The sequence below is a fragment of the Apteryx mantelli genome, chromosome 1 (assembly GCF_036417845.1).
Source record: "Apteryx mantelli isolate bAptMan1 chromosome 1, bAptMan1.hap1, whole genome shotgun sequence".
NCBI lineage: Eukaryota > Metazoa > Chordata > Aves > Apterygiformes > Apterygidae > Apteryx > Apteryx mantelli.
The window spans coordinates 101,063,086-101,077,525 of record NC_089978.1 but is presented as its reverse complement, the minus strand read 5'-3'; the positions used below and the strand labels follow the sequence as shown (position 1 = coordinate 101,077,525).

Here is a 14,440-nt window from a genome sequence, read left to right as displayed (position 1 = left end):
TGAACCCCACATACTGATTTGCCAGGCTAATCAAGATGCATGGCTGTCACACCACCAGAGCGCTGCCTGTCACAGAAGCAAAAGTGAAGATGCAGGCTATGACTACCTGCCAGCTGGCTAAGTGACTTCTGCTACAATATATGGTGTTTCAAATACTACTGGCTGCTGTAGATATACTATTTATGTGTCTACATGTGTCCTTTATACCTCACTTTGAATTTGGTGACTAATCTGACTTTGTAAAATGGTCCGTGTATGGCTCACAAGCACCAGTGAAAGGGAGGGAGGAAAAGTACTTTAAAATGCAGCATTTTTCCATCAAAATTGCTTACTGACTTTGATACAGTTAAGCCTGACTCATAGCACACCTACGGGTTAGATATTCACTCAACCCTTATCAGCGGCATACTCAAAACTGAGCCGTGCTGCCCCAGCAATGACAGGCCAAGGCACGAGCCTGAGACAAAACCAAACAGTGGAGGGGATGAGAGGCAGGCTCGAGACAAAATGAAAGTGGAGGACATGAGAGGACGGCTCACTTGCTGCCTCAGGGGCATGCGAAAATGGAGAGGCAAGTGCTTTTTGTGGGAGGGAGAGGCAGAGGTTTCCTCTACCTCCTCTTGGTGGCAAAAGCAGCCAGCCCAGCTCTCTGGGGCTGTGCAGCAGTTGTGGGGCTCAAGCCTCCTGCCACCTCCGAAGACTGCTCTGGTAGGTAAGTGCTGCTTTGTCAAAGCCTTGCCTTGGCCCAGGCTGCACATATTGATGCTGGGATTAGGAAACATAGGCAGAGGTGGTTGGAAACCCTTACCAAAACCAAACCACGCCACGCTCACACATGTAGCTGAGTTGTGGGTCACTCTGTCTTCTTACCTGCAGAGTAGAAATTACTTCGTCTCCCACTTCCTTGGTGGAAACAAGATAACGGGACATTTCAGGGTTAATGATGCGGTCCTCTTTTTCCCAGCGGACTATGATGGGTTTCTCTCCATGGGCTGTGCAGCTCATCTCCTTTTTTTGACCCTGTGTTGCCAAGGTGGTGTTTGGATAGGAAGTTATCATAGCTGGGACTAGAAACAGACAAAACAACAAAGACCATTCTTCAGTGAGATGACTACTCTGACGGAGGGTCAGTCTTCAGATCTGGAACTAATTCAGTCTGCCCTTATTTGACCAGATAGCTAAAAATGTGGGAAATAAATATATTTTCATTTTTATCTCAGAGAATCTTCCTAAGAGTGAGGATGGGCCTCAAGGGGAGCTTAGCAGCAAGGAGCCGGAATCAGGCAGCGTGGTTATAGAGGCAGAAGATGCAAAACCACCGGAAGCCTGGCTCCATTTGCTTTGCTGCACACAGCACAACTTTTAACATAAATAAAATACACACAGACACATAAAGGTACTGTAAGCAATAAACATTCAGCTATGGGACCAGTAAGGAACTGATAGACATTTTTTATTCCTTCTGATGAGCTAGTCATCAGATCACATATTCATCAGACACATGCACAAAGCTAACAAAGTGCTTTTACCTGTTTTATTTGCTGACAGATATATGCTCTACCATTGTGTATGGTACTAAAGGCCTATCAAAATGAAGGCCCCATTAAAACAGGAGCTGTACAAAATTAAAAGAAAGCCTCTCCACCAAAAAGTTTACAGTTCATGTATGTGCCCAGCATGCAATTAAACTGTACTGAACTGAATGTACAATTAAACTGACAATAAACATAGTTTGATTTGTGTTTAAAATATTCAGTAAGTAGGTACAGAACACTTTGACTGTAATTGTCAACCTCTTTATTAACTATTCAGGATTAAAAAAAATTAAAAGTTGAAAAAAACCCTCTCTTGCTAACAAGAATCGTCTGAGAAGCCAAGTATTTTCACATTTTAGCATGAAAATTTTCTGAAAAGAGAAATAAAAATTCCTCAGTGTTTTACTGCAAAAAAAATAGAAACATGGCATTTTTGGTGTCCTCAGTAATCAGTCTTTTCCTTTGCTGTATGATTTGTCCACCAATGAATGCTTAATGGGAAGAATCAAAGTGTGTAAGTCTGTCTCTCGGATATGACCACTTCCCTGCTTGGGAAAAGCTGGAAAGCCCTGGATAGCCTACAGAACTGCTCTCTTCTGAGCTGAATCAGTCCACTCTTTTCAAAGCATATGAGGTGGCAATAAAGAGTTCCTTTGCTAAGCTTTTACACTCCAGGGCTGCCTCCTGCAGTCGTCCCATTCTCCTCATTTTTATGCACGAGCACTTGCCTCTTCTTATCAGAACAACTTACTCATTCCATTTGAACTTCTCTGGGCCTCAATTTTAAAAAGATGACACTGGCACAGAACCTGGTTTGAGGCCTTCTCAGTCTTCTCTCCTGCAGAGATTTCATCTATTGCTATCGGACAGCAAAAAAATCCTTATTTAAATTAATTACTATAATTGCTATTTTGAAATGTTAATGTTTGGTGGCATGACCTTTTCACATATCAGAGCTATTGATGCTTGGATATGACAATATGTCAGGATGCAGCCCTTCCTGTTCAAAGGATTCCTGAACCATAACAAACTGATTTGAAAATTAACAGGGTTGGGGAGCTGTGGAGTAGAACTACGAATGGGATCTAACTACAGAAAGAATTCTTAGAAAGGTTTTGTGTGAGACATGAAGCTCTTTAAGCACTGATATGCATTAGTGACAATGTACGTCTTGTTTAACTATTTGGATATTAGATAACAATTAGTTTTGTCAAAGGGAAGTATTCAAAGAGAAGAAATGATGAATAACAGGAATAGAAAATTAGGATGAGTCAGATTCTAACTTCTAGAAAATGAAAATTGCTTCAGCTTTCTCTGGAGTCTTTCCAGGTACTGATACCTGAAATCCTTCCAACCTCCCAAGTCACCTAATTGTCTCTTCAACTGCAGTCCTCTTTCCCATCAGTATTTCCTATTTATTTCAAATTTCCTTTCACCCTCCAGCGACAGAGAGAGCATGTGTTTAGTCCACCCAAGAGCTGAAAGATAGCACGTGCTTCCCTACGAGGTGCTCGACTGCTCTGGGTGCACATGCCTCCAGGCTGGAGGGCTCAGCAGTCAGAGCACGTGAGCCTAGCGGCTGAGATGTCTACCCTCCTCCTGCTTCGCTGCGTATCAGCACATAGTGGGCATCCACATACAACAGGAAGTTTGGATTTTAATTTAAATCCCACAGATCTCAAGGAGTCTGTCTCAGAGACTCCTTCCCAGTTTTAACTGTCCTAACAAATATCTACCAAGAGTCCCCTGATGGGTAACAGTGCCAAACCAAATACCATGAGCATCTTGCTTCCTTTCTAAAGGCAGGTGCTAGCTTACAAAGCTCAAATTTTCCAACAAACTTTCTTAATAAGAGCAGTATAAAATTGTACTTTATTCTGCAGATATAGCTTTATCCCTGCTTATCCTTCCTTTCCTCTCACATAATCTTCCACACTGATTCCCTATTGCCATAGCAATGCTTCATAGCTAAATATTTCCCCTTCCTCCCGAGCTGATTCTTTACTCTTCACAATTTATCTGCAATTATCCTAAACCATAAGCTCTTCTTTTTTATCTTCCTTTATGTCATAAGATTTCTGGTAACAAAGACACATTCCCAAGGATATTTTGGGGACTGTATTTCTTCATCCTCTATCTTTAATCAAATTACTGATGCAAATAGATGAGTTAAATATGCTGGCTCTTTACTGACAAAAAAAACCCTGGAAAACTGTATATATACTGAATATATATCACATATATATAAGATGTTCTCTTAGGATGTCCTCAAGACTAAAATTTAACAAGATTCAAGCAAAGGCATTTAGAAGTATATCAAGATCACTCAGATGTCATAAGTGTATGTATCATCTTATATCCCTTCAAATATGCATTATATATACACACATATATTAAAATATATTTATACAGGTGAATTTTTTAAGGGATGAGCATGTTGCTGTGCATGTTCAAGGAACAAATTAATCCACATCTCTTTCCTGTAGAGTTCACCACATCTTTCTGTGAAGCATGTCATGTAGTGCTTGCCAATGTTAAAGGCAGCATATTGGCCAAAATGGTAGCTACAGTTTACAGATTATGGCAATTTCCATTTTCAAGGAATGAGTAGTGCTGCCAGCAGCATTAACCTAGGAGATTTCTCTGTTTAAAGTTGGGCTTCCATTTGGAAAGCTGATTTGTTTACTCCTTTTCCCAGGTCAACCCATTATTTTCCCCTTTCTTCATGTCAACCCTGTAGGGAGTAACTTCATTGCTTTATACAATTTTATTGACAACTTCACCCTTAAAAACCAAAGTGCAAAATTCAGTAGTGGAGGTTACTCTTAAGAATCATGGAACTGATTCAGACAAAATAATCTTTCATTTAACTCTTACGGAAAGCTGAACCTGGACCTTTCCTGAGATTCAGTAAAAATTAGTTAACCTGGTTTTCTTTTCTCTGCTACTGCTGAATATTTCATCAGGAACTGAGTGCAAACAAAAATGAAAATACCTTAATTACCTTGATGAATCTAGTCTCATTATCCAGACTAGGGAAGCTTTAATAAGATAGATGAAGCTTGAGCAAACTAAGAGAAACTTTAGAATTATTTTAGAATAACTCTTCATAAATTACTAGTAAATAGCATCATAAATTACTAGCAAATGGCAATTCACCTATGAAAATCTCTGAAAGTAGTTTGAAGGACATTTGCAAATCTTTCTCTCTCTCTTTTTCTTCCTTCCTTCCTTCCTTCCTGTTTGAGATTATGTAGGGAGCAAGGGGGACGGAATCAATAATTTTCTCTCTTTTGGCTCATAGATTGAAACTACAGACGGCAAAAAAACAAAGGTTTCTACATTTTTGAACTTGTAATTACAGTAAACACTAAATATCCATGTAGATCCTTAAATGATTCTAGGAGTAACTGAAGTTCTCAATACGGTTAAGAACTACTACTGTCTGTAGTCACCAAATGACATTTTCCTAGCAACCTGGCTCTGGTGAGAAGAAAGGAATAGACACTACCCAGCCAATAACACTGTTGACGAGGAGGTGCCACACAATGCTGTACAATGTGTTTCAAGCTGTATTAAAAGTTTACTTGTTGATCGTATCCAAACATTAAAACTGATTTAAATTGCTCTTGGGAAAGATAGTGGAAAAGATGCAGCACAGAAACAAACCCAATGATTTAATGACATGGAGATAACTAATTACCGTGAGGATTTGAGAGTGTGCTCGATAACAGAAATATTCTGGCATGTGTCAGTGGTGCATCTCCAGGCATGCCCCTTCAAGTCTCCATGTCTTCACCTCCCTTGGTCTGAAGATCTCTGCCCTAGCAGAGTGTTGTTCTAGCGTGACTTGGCTCCTTGACTGGAACAAGCTTGAACTGACCAGTTTGGGGCTGCCTGTACCCACTGTGCAGCAGACATAGCCCCAGCTCTGCAGAGCGGGAAATGCCTGTCACTGTAGGTGGAATTCACCTTGTAGGCATCTAATACCCAAGCTAGGCATCATAGACTTCCTCACTAGAAAGACAGCAAGACTGTCTTTCTTGGCAAGACTGTAACCTGTCTAGCAAGTGAAAATATTGCTCTTAGTCCTCATGTGTTCATATTATCAACTGCTCAAGAGATGCCCCAGACTAGAAAACAAAGACTACTGCATGTCTCAAAGGCTGCAAGCTAGCACATTAAGTATCCCATTTTTAGAAACACAAGTTCTTCTCACAGAAATAATAGATATATAATTAACTTATTTCCTCCTGTTTTTCTTTAACTTCTGTTATCCTTAATGGAATAATGAAAACTAGCAAAGCAAATAATGAAAAATATTTTCTATCAATATTCACTAATTTTGAAAATGAACTTCATGTTTGCAACCCACTCATATTCATTTATTGTGAACCTTCTCATAGGAACATTCTTTCAGGATAAATAGTTTAAAAACCAATCTCAACTATTTAAATATTTTATGAAAGTGAATTTTGAATGCACATTTTACTAAATTGCTTGGAATTAATAATGAATTTGTTATGTAAGCAATGCAACTGTCAACTAGAAACAATACTGGGTGACTTATGTAACTAATCAATGTGGTATGAATTTCAAGTTCAAAAAGCAAACACTTTGAAATTAATTTGAAATTAATTACTACCAAGGTTCCAAATAATTTCAAACCTATAAACCTGAGAATTTTGAGAAGAGAAGCAAAAACTTGATGAATTAACACATCAGGCTAAATTATTTACTCTGCTTTAGTTTCATGAGTCTCCAGGGTATATGAACTAAATTCAGGCAATCTACTGATTAATCTATTGCTGAAAATATTTTTAAAACAAAGCAAAACAAATCAAACAACCTTCTACCCCCACCCTGCCCTAAAATGGGAGCTACTAACTTTTTGTAAGCTTGCATTAAAAACTGCTACATTAACAGATTTCTGTAGAATAGGTAAGAGCTTCATTAGCAGTTCTATTAGCAAGACAGTTTTCTGAAAGAATAGTATTAAAAACAGTACTGCAGTGGAAAAAAGATTGTACCCAGCAGAAACTCCATTTTTATAATTATATTTAATGAAGAGTGACATCCATGAGAATTATGGCATATAAATAATAGAGAAAAAGTAAACACAAGCAGGATCAGTCAGTGTCCCAGCTATTTAAGTTCACCTTATAAATCCCATATCAAAACTCGAGAGTTAATGATATGTAAAAGCTGCAGTATTAGGACATCCATACATGAAAATCTTTGAAAAAAAAAATCTTTAAAAAAAATCATTGACTGGGAACGAATAAGTATTCTGTACTTTCTAAAATACCATCTCAGCTACTTATTCCACTGATATAAATGAAGTCACTTTGATTAGAAGTATTATTCAAACATGTGTTTCCAAGCTAGAACAGGCCTTGTTTGATGCTAAGCTTTAATAAGAATGACAATGTCTTGAATACTTGGCAGCTTCACCAATGCCTCATGATCTGATTGAATATGTCAGGGTAAAGGCTGTGAACATTTAGGGTTCATATCTTATTCACTCAGAAGTGGTTTCAGGTCACATTATAGGAAAAGAAGTTGATTTATTTTGCATGACAACTACGAATTTTAACCAAAAGACACATTAATAAAATAAAAAAAGGTTTTTTCTCTCAATTCGCAAAGGCAATTCTTTCCCTCTTCCTGCACTCTTTTCTTGCTTTAGGTTTATGTTTGTACAGTGCAAACTGCTGTCTTCAAATGATACACGTGAGACCAGCAGTTGCTTATATTTCTTGGTCTTCCTTTTGACTTTGACATGGTTCTGAAATGAATGTGACTTTCTTTTGCATTGCTGTGCAGCTTCAATTCCCATTTTGTCTAACTGAACTTCCTAATAACCAAGAGAAAGAAAATGGAAAATGATAAGCTGACAGCTTTGTTCCCTGCAGTCAGTTATAGTAACAACCTGTGGAAATTTGTGACAAACTATGGTAACCCACATGAGGCACTGGAAAATCAATATCATCAGAGTTTGGCTAATTGTCAAAAGGAAAAATAAGTGATCAAAGATCTATAAAAAATTATAAATACATTAGCATCTATATTATTGTGATTTATTAAGATTTAGATAAAGATCATCTTCCACAAGAAATTAATGGACAGTATTACTGTTATTATCACAATGCTGAAAGGTATAGACGCCTAAAAACTAGTATTAGAAATGTATACCCATAAAGTATAAATTTCTTGGGCCACTTTCTATTCCAAATCAATTACTATCTTTCTTTACACTGTATAAAAGTCAGGCTGGAAAAAAGGACTGCTGTAAAAGTTTAAACTAGCAATACATAATTTTAGATATCTCCTCCTGTGCTTTGATCTTAAATTGAATTCAGTCTGCCATCAAGACAGCATCAAGTTTTAATGCAAAATGAGAGGATTACTACTATCATAATTGTAAAGTATAGTGATCTAATTTTTTGTGACTTACTGAACACAAATCAGTGAAAATCAGAGATTATGGAATCATATGGAAGAGTGCTCATTTTCTTACAGGTTGTTATTCTTTACATTTTCTATTTGTGCCCTTTGATTAAAAATACCCAGATTATTTACTCTTTTTTTTTTTTTAAGTGGTAGAAATTCATTGAAAAACACAACCTTTAATCAGGATACACTTTATGACCCTGCAATTCTCATGGATCTTTTAGATTTTGGAGGCTGTGAAATGACATGGGTAAATGTCCCTCCCAGGGGAAGAGAAGCAAGCCCTAATTGAGGTATTGACAGGTTTAAATGAAGCAGAAACACACTAAGAAACCCTGGCTACAACAAAAATGAGTATTGGTGAGCTGTGCATGCTGGGAGATTAACAGTTTTCATTCGTTGCTCATTCATGCAAGTAAGTATACTTTTAAGCAGGGTGACTTGGGTTTATAACAGCACAGTTCTGAGCTAAAAAGCCATGAAATACGATCTGCTGATGTAAAAGAAGTAGAGCTGTGGTAGAACTAGTCTAGTCTAGCCTTTTCAGTGTGAATTATAGTTTTATTGTCTAGATATATGCAGATAGACCAATAGCATCTGATACTCTGATGATGGGACCAGAACTCAAATATATTAGACTCAGCAAGATATAACTATCTATACATATTTATGCAGGTATTCGCTATATAAATACATTTACACAAATCATAAATATGTTTTCTGCATATTAATACTAGCTTAAAAGTGCTATGGTACTGTATATACACAAAAAAGCTTTCACGTGAGAAGACGGAACCAGACAGCAGCATTCATCTCCACCTAACTTCAGATGGCTAAAAATTAGTCATCTAAGACTTCAGCTAGTCAGACTAGGACTTCTACTGTAGTTGTCCTTGGAGAGAAACTAGAACTTTCAGGGGGCCATTTATCTTGGCTTGAATGTGATGAATAATGCTTATTGATTATAAATGGAGCAAAGGGTGAACAGCTTAGACTGTCGCAGCTAACCTGTAGAAGTCTGACTTAATGTTAGATTAATCCAATATTAAGGGTCTAATCTTAAATTCCACATTCTCTAAACTGAGGAGATTTGGGGTGTAAATATATGTTACTATTTTAGAAAAGACAGGAAAGGAGACTCAACTTACAAGAATAAGAACCTAATAAAAAACTCTGAATACATTTATTTTAATGGACATCAATCTGGTTTCTCCAGTCAAAATCCTAATATTTGTTCCTTGTCCCACAGACCATCTGGAGATGGTCTGACCACCTGTTGAGTATTAGCTCCATTTTTTATTGATGAACAACAAACTTGAATCCTAATCTACTCCACATTTTATTTTCTCCTATGATGAGCCCTATTTTCTACTTTGGCTGCTCAGCATGCCATCAGTTTTATACAAGGAGAAATGTCCCTGAAGTTGGTGGGTAAAAAGAGAAGATTTCTAGAAGAGTGGAGAACTGTCTTAGAGACTACTCGCTCTAGAAAAAGCTGATAAGTAATTTATGTGCTTAACAACATTCTTTTGAATACATGTCTGATGGAAGGAGGGAAAATCACACATTAAATTATTAGCAAGCACAAACAAAGAGAGCTTAGATAAACACAATATTTGTAGAGTAATGGTGTTCAGTATAATAATTCTGAGTTACATGTACCCATAAATAAGCAGCAGCTCTGAAAGCAGAAGATCAGGAAGGAAAATTCTCACTAATTTTGACTAACTATAAAATTAGGGTCCTATCTGGGAGGTTTTTTGTGCTTTGTAAGTTCATTTCTATCATATCTATCATTCTATCTGTGCAGTGTTTTATCAGGTCTAAAGACTAGGCCTTCAATGCACTGAGTATTTGGGGGCTATTACACTAAACAATTAATAACGCTTCATGACAAGGGAACAGCTGGCCACTTGCACTCTCAAGTAGTATACCTGCATGGTTTTGACCCTTGGCTCCAGTATCCAAATGCCTGAGGCCAGAGGGAGTGGATCCAATTTGAACCAGGTTTATGGCTGTTCTGACTCATTCAGAGGGGCCAGTATGTTCATCCAGCCATGAACCAGAGAACAGCTACAAAGGAGTATAAATCCACATTTTACACTGCTGTTCCTGATCTGCCAAGCCTCCTTCTATATAATTTGGGTCAAGGGCTGTCTGTGTGTGCTTGCATGTGTGTGTGTGTGTGTGTGTGTGTGTGTGTGTGTGTGTGTGTGTCAGTGAGCGAGTGAGAGACAAAAATGACTTATTTTTCAGGGAGTCAAATAATCAGAAGACGTATTTTGATTATCTGGAAAAGAAGACAAAACAACCCTCATCACCTCCTTTCCTTGACCTTCAGCTATCCTGTGGATTTGCTTTTCAATACACTCTTAAAAAAAATGTTTTTATTTCTCTGGAGACCGAGTTTACCCCTTGGCCAAGGAAAGGCATCATAAATACTAGTGTTTCAGGCAGGAGTAAATTATAGCCATCCATCTCATGAACAATGCACATGGCAAGGGGCTGGAGGTCACTTTCCTCCCCAGTACCTTCCCACAGCACAAACCTTATAAAGACTTCAAGAGGCTTGGTTTATTTTTTTCCTTTAAAATTCTGTTTCAGTGAATAGGAACTCCCACTCCCCCTTGCACATAAAGAACAAACATCAAAGAAAAGAGGCCAGAATGGCAGTGATAATGTAGCTACCGGTAAAGTAAGAGAAAAGTCATGCCTCTGAGCATGGTTTAACATTGTATACAACAGGCACTGGATAGCATAAATGAAGCTGCTATACAGGGACAATATGAAAATATTGTAGTTTGATTTTTTTTACCAAAGTTGTCAAACATTTCTGTTTTAATTACAGCCATAAAATACATCAACAAAATCTGTACTTAGATCCAACTTTGCTAACTATATTATTAAATTATCTTCCTACAAAGAGTTTTGCTTTAGAAAAGCCAAAAGTTTTAAAGTGCAAATTTGTTGTCTTTTTTAATTATATTACTTTATGAAATAAATAATCAATTACAATGGAATAGTGTGGGTTTATGCACTGTATAACAATGTTACTAGTCACTTATAGAGGGAGGTCTTATGTCCAGGTTTTATTGGGGTGGTCTTGCTCTTTCTATAGTGCATTTCAGGGTTTCTTGTAAGTTAGTAGGAAGCTTTTCAGCACCATTACTTTGGGGGTTTAGACTTTCATTTATTTGTCAGAGAACAGCTGATTTATTCAACCCAAAACTTCTTATTGGAATGTGCTAGCTCTGACAAAAAGAATTACTGAAAAAGGTGTATTAGGCTCAGCATTCAATTGCTGAGAAAAAATACGAGAAAAATAGAAATATGAGAAAAATAGACCACAAACACTCAGAGTAGGTAATGTTGTTAAGATCACCGCCCATTTTGGGATACAACTTTGACCTAAACGCTTCAGCTACTCCTTCCCTGTTCTCTGCTTTTCTAGCATGACAGATATTTAACTATTTATACAAATTTGGATAAGGTCAGCATCAAAAGATTGAAAGAAGACAGAATAAATCTATTAGTTCATTATTTTCAATTATTTTAATTAATATTTTCTTATATCTGCAAAATGAAATGCTTTCAATAACAGAGGCTAAGCAATACTCATCCCACTATAGCTTATAACTTGGGCATAAGGACACCAGGATGTAAGAATGGCTGAGCAAGGCTTTGGATTTAATTTCTCTGCATTAGAAGTGATGGCTTCAACCACTATTTCTAGGTCCCTGAAAATCGGACAATGCTGCCCTGTAGACTGGGAGGTGACTCAGGCTTGGAGAGGAGTGATCAGGGCTTTCATGTTCCCACCTATGAAGGTAGGATGCCCCGAGTTTTCTTGGCTTCACAAGAGGTAACCTGAAAACTGGAAACCCAGGCTTAAATGAGGGCTCTGAGGACTTCCAAGCTCCTTGCTATGCAGCTGAGGACCCCAAATCTAGCTGTGGTTTCACGCCACAGATGGGATCACCCTCCAACCTCCACGACTACTGGTTCAACCTTTACTAACATCTTCCTGAGATGTCTGGGAGGATTTCTAGTCAGCCGTGACTGAGTCTGGTCCTTCAGAGCTGGGTTCCCAGATCTTACTTTATTTGTGAAATCTGCTGGTGGGGAGGGAATGGATTGAACTTTTCAAATATTTTTGAGCACTTCTTTTTTTTTTTTTTCTGTTCAAATATCTATCATTTTATTTTTCTGTCCACATACACATTTGAAACTATACAAAGATATGAAATCATAATTTTTAACAAGCTGTAATTATTATTCCCCTATGATGCAGAAATCTTGTTTATTTTATTCATAAACAAATGCAACATCTATCAGCTGCTGTGCAAGCTTCCCTTCAGGCTAATCTGTCTGTGCTACAAAACTGGATTGAGAGCACCCAACACTTGTTAGACACTAGTGGTTCTTCATTCACCATAAATCCAGACAGATCCCAAATACCGTCTAGGAGGAAAAGACACTGCTTTCCATTATCAGCTCCAAAGGCTATTCCGTTCCTTGCATGACATGACTACTCAGACACATGGCCAATGGCTTAACCACTTAGATAAGCCTATCTTTTTCAATTGTAGAAACCTTCTATTAAGCAATATTGATTACCAAATAAAAGCTATTTATCTTACAAAGACGATGATATAAGCAGTGAAATGGTACCAATTTGGTTTAAAACTCTGTACTGCAGCTTCACCTACTTCAGGAGCTAAAAAGGAACATAGCTTTCACCAAACAAGGTAACTCTGCCTCCTAGCTAGAGACAACTGTAAAACTGTGAATGCAACAGAAGACAAAAAATGTGTATTATAGTTTTGAAGCTGTCCAAAAATCAGGCCAATATGCTTACAAAAATCTTCAAATGCAATTTTTGAAAAAAAAACTTTAAAACTTTGAAAATTCATGAAAATTCTCAAAAATGAAACTTTTCTTAGCTAAACATAACATTACTACAATAGCTCGAACTCATAAAACTAAAATCATTTTAAGGGAAATGTTTTTCCTGGTAGTCATCTAGGAGCACATTCTTGACTCTTTCTTTCTACCTATGAGGGACTGAAAAATTAGTTTTGCCAAGTGAAATATAATGCACAATGTCATGGTATTATTGAGTCAGTGGCAAAATTTCTCTTTTTTACAATGGAGTCGAGTTTTCACTAATTTCATAGAATCACAGAATCACAGAATGGCTGAGGTTGGAAGGGACCTCTGGAGATCATCTAGTCCAACCCCCCTGCTCAAGCAGGGTCACCTAGAGCACATTGCACAGGATTGCATCCATGTGGCTTTTGAATATCTCCAGAGAAGGAGACTCCACCACCTCTCTGGGCAACCTGTTCCAGTGCTCTGTCACCCTCACAGTGAAGAAGTTTTTCCTCATGTTCAGATGGAACTGCCTGTGTTTCAGTTTGTGCCCGTTGCCTTGCGTCCTGTCGCTCGGCACCACTGAAAAGAGTCTGGTCCCATCCTCTCGACACCCTCCCTTCAGATACTCGTACACACTGATAAGATCTCCTCTCAGCCTTCTCTTCTCTAGGCTAAACAGGCCCAGCTCTCTCAGCCTTTCCTCATAAGAGAGATGCTCCAGTCCCCTAATCATCTTTGTAGCCCTTCGCTGGACTTGCTCCAGTAGTGCCACATCCCTCTTGTACTGGGGAGACCAGAACTGCACGCAGTACTCCAGATGGGGCCTCAGCAGGGCTGAGTAGAGGGGGAGAATCACCTCCCTCGACCTGGGAAAAGAAGAGGGGGAGTATCCAACCAGGCGGCCTTCTCTAAGTCTCCAGATCTAGCAGTTGGCTGGAATAACAGTTTACTCCATCTTCTGTTAGTAGTTAATCCTGCAACTTGAATGATGGAAGCCTCTTTTAAAGTTTAAGTATTCAGACTACTGATGGCAGATTTTAATAATATCTAATTTTTAAAGTATATATAGAGAATAAGAAAAAATTCTCTCTGAATTCATTTTAAATGGATTTTGAAAGACTTTTTAAAATGGCAAACTCAAGCACCCAAGATTTCAATAAACGGAAAAACTGAAACTTCAAAAGTATCTTTAACTCAGTGTCTCCAACACTGTTCTGATTATGTTTCATGATATAGTCTTTAATTACACAAACATTACTTTCCCACAAGATATAATGTCCTTTAGTACAGGGGGTACACAGTGCTCAGGGCTATGCAGTCAGTGAATGATGCTACTTCTCCAACGCCTGCCTTACTTTTGCCAATACACTTGGTTAGAGAATAGTAAATGAAATGAGAAGCATTAAGAAGCAGACTGGTCTTTTGTCTAAGCCTGGTGAATGCCACATAGGATAATTTAATTTTATTCCATTTTCTCTGACAAAATTCCAGTTTCCTAGAAAGTGACTTCCCACCATCTTTGACAAATATCGCTATGCTCCTTTATATCTAGGTGTTTCTGTTGCTCTGCAAAATTG

The 14,440-nt window shown here is 37.9% G+C and overlaps 1 protein-coding gene across 1 annotated transcript in view; it reads right to left on the bottom strand.

Annotated features, from left to right (window-relative positions):
• DSCAM (DS cell adhesion molecule) overlaps window positions 1–14,440 on the bottom strand; it is a 405,855-nt gene that overhangs the window by 110,234 nt on the left and 281,181 nt on the right. Inside the window, exon 10 of the mRNA XM_013955244.2 lies at window positions 871–1,067. Coding sequence (XP_013810698.2) covers window positions 871–1,067 — 197 coding nt within the window. The remainder of the gene's footprint in view (window positions 1–870; window positions 1,068–14,440) is intronic.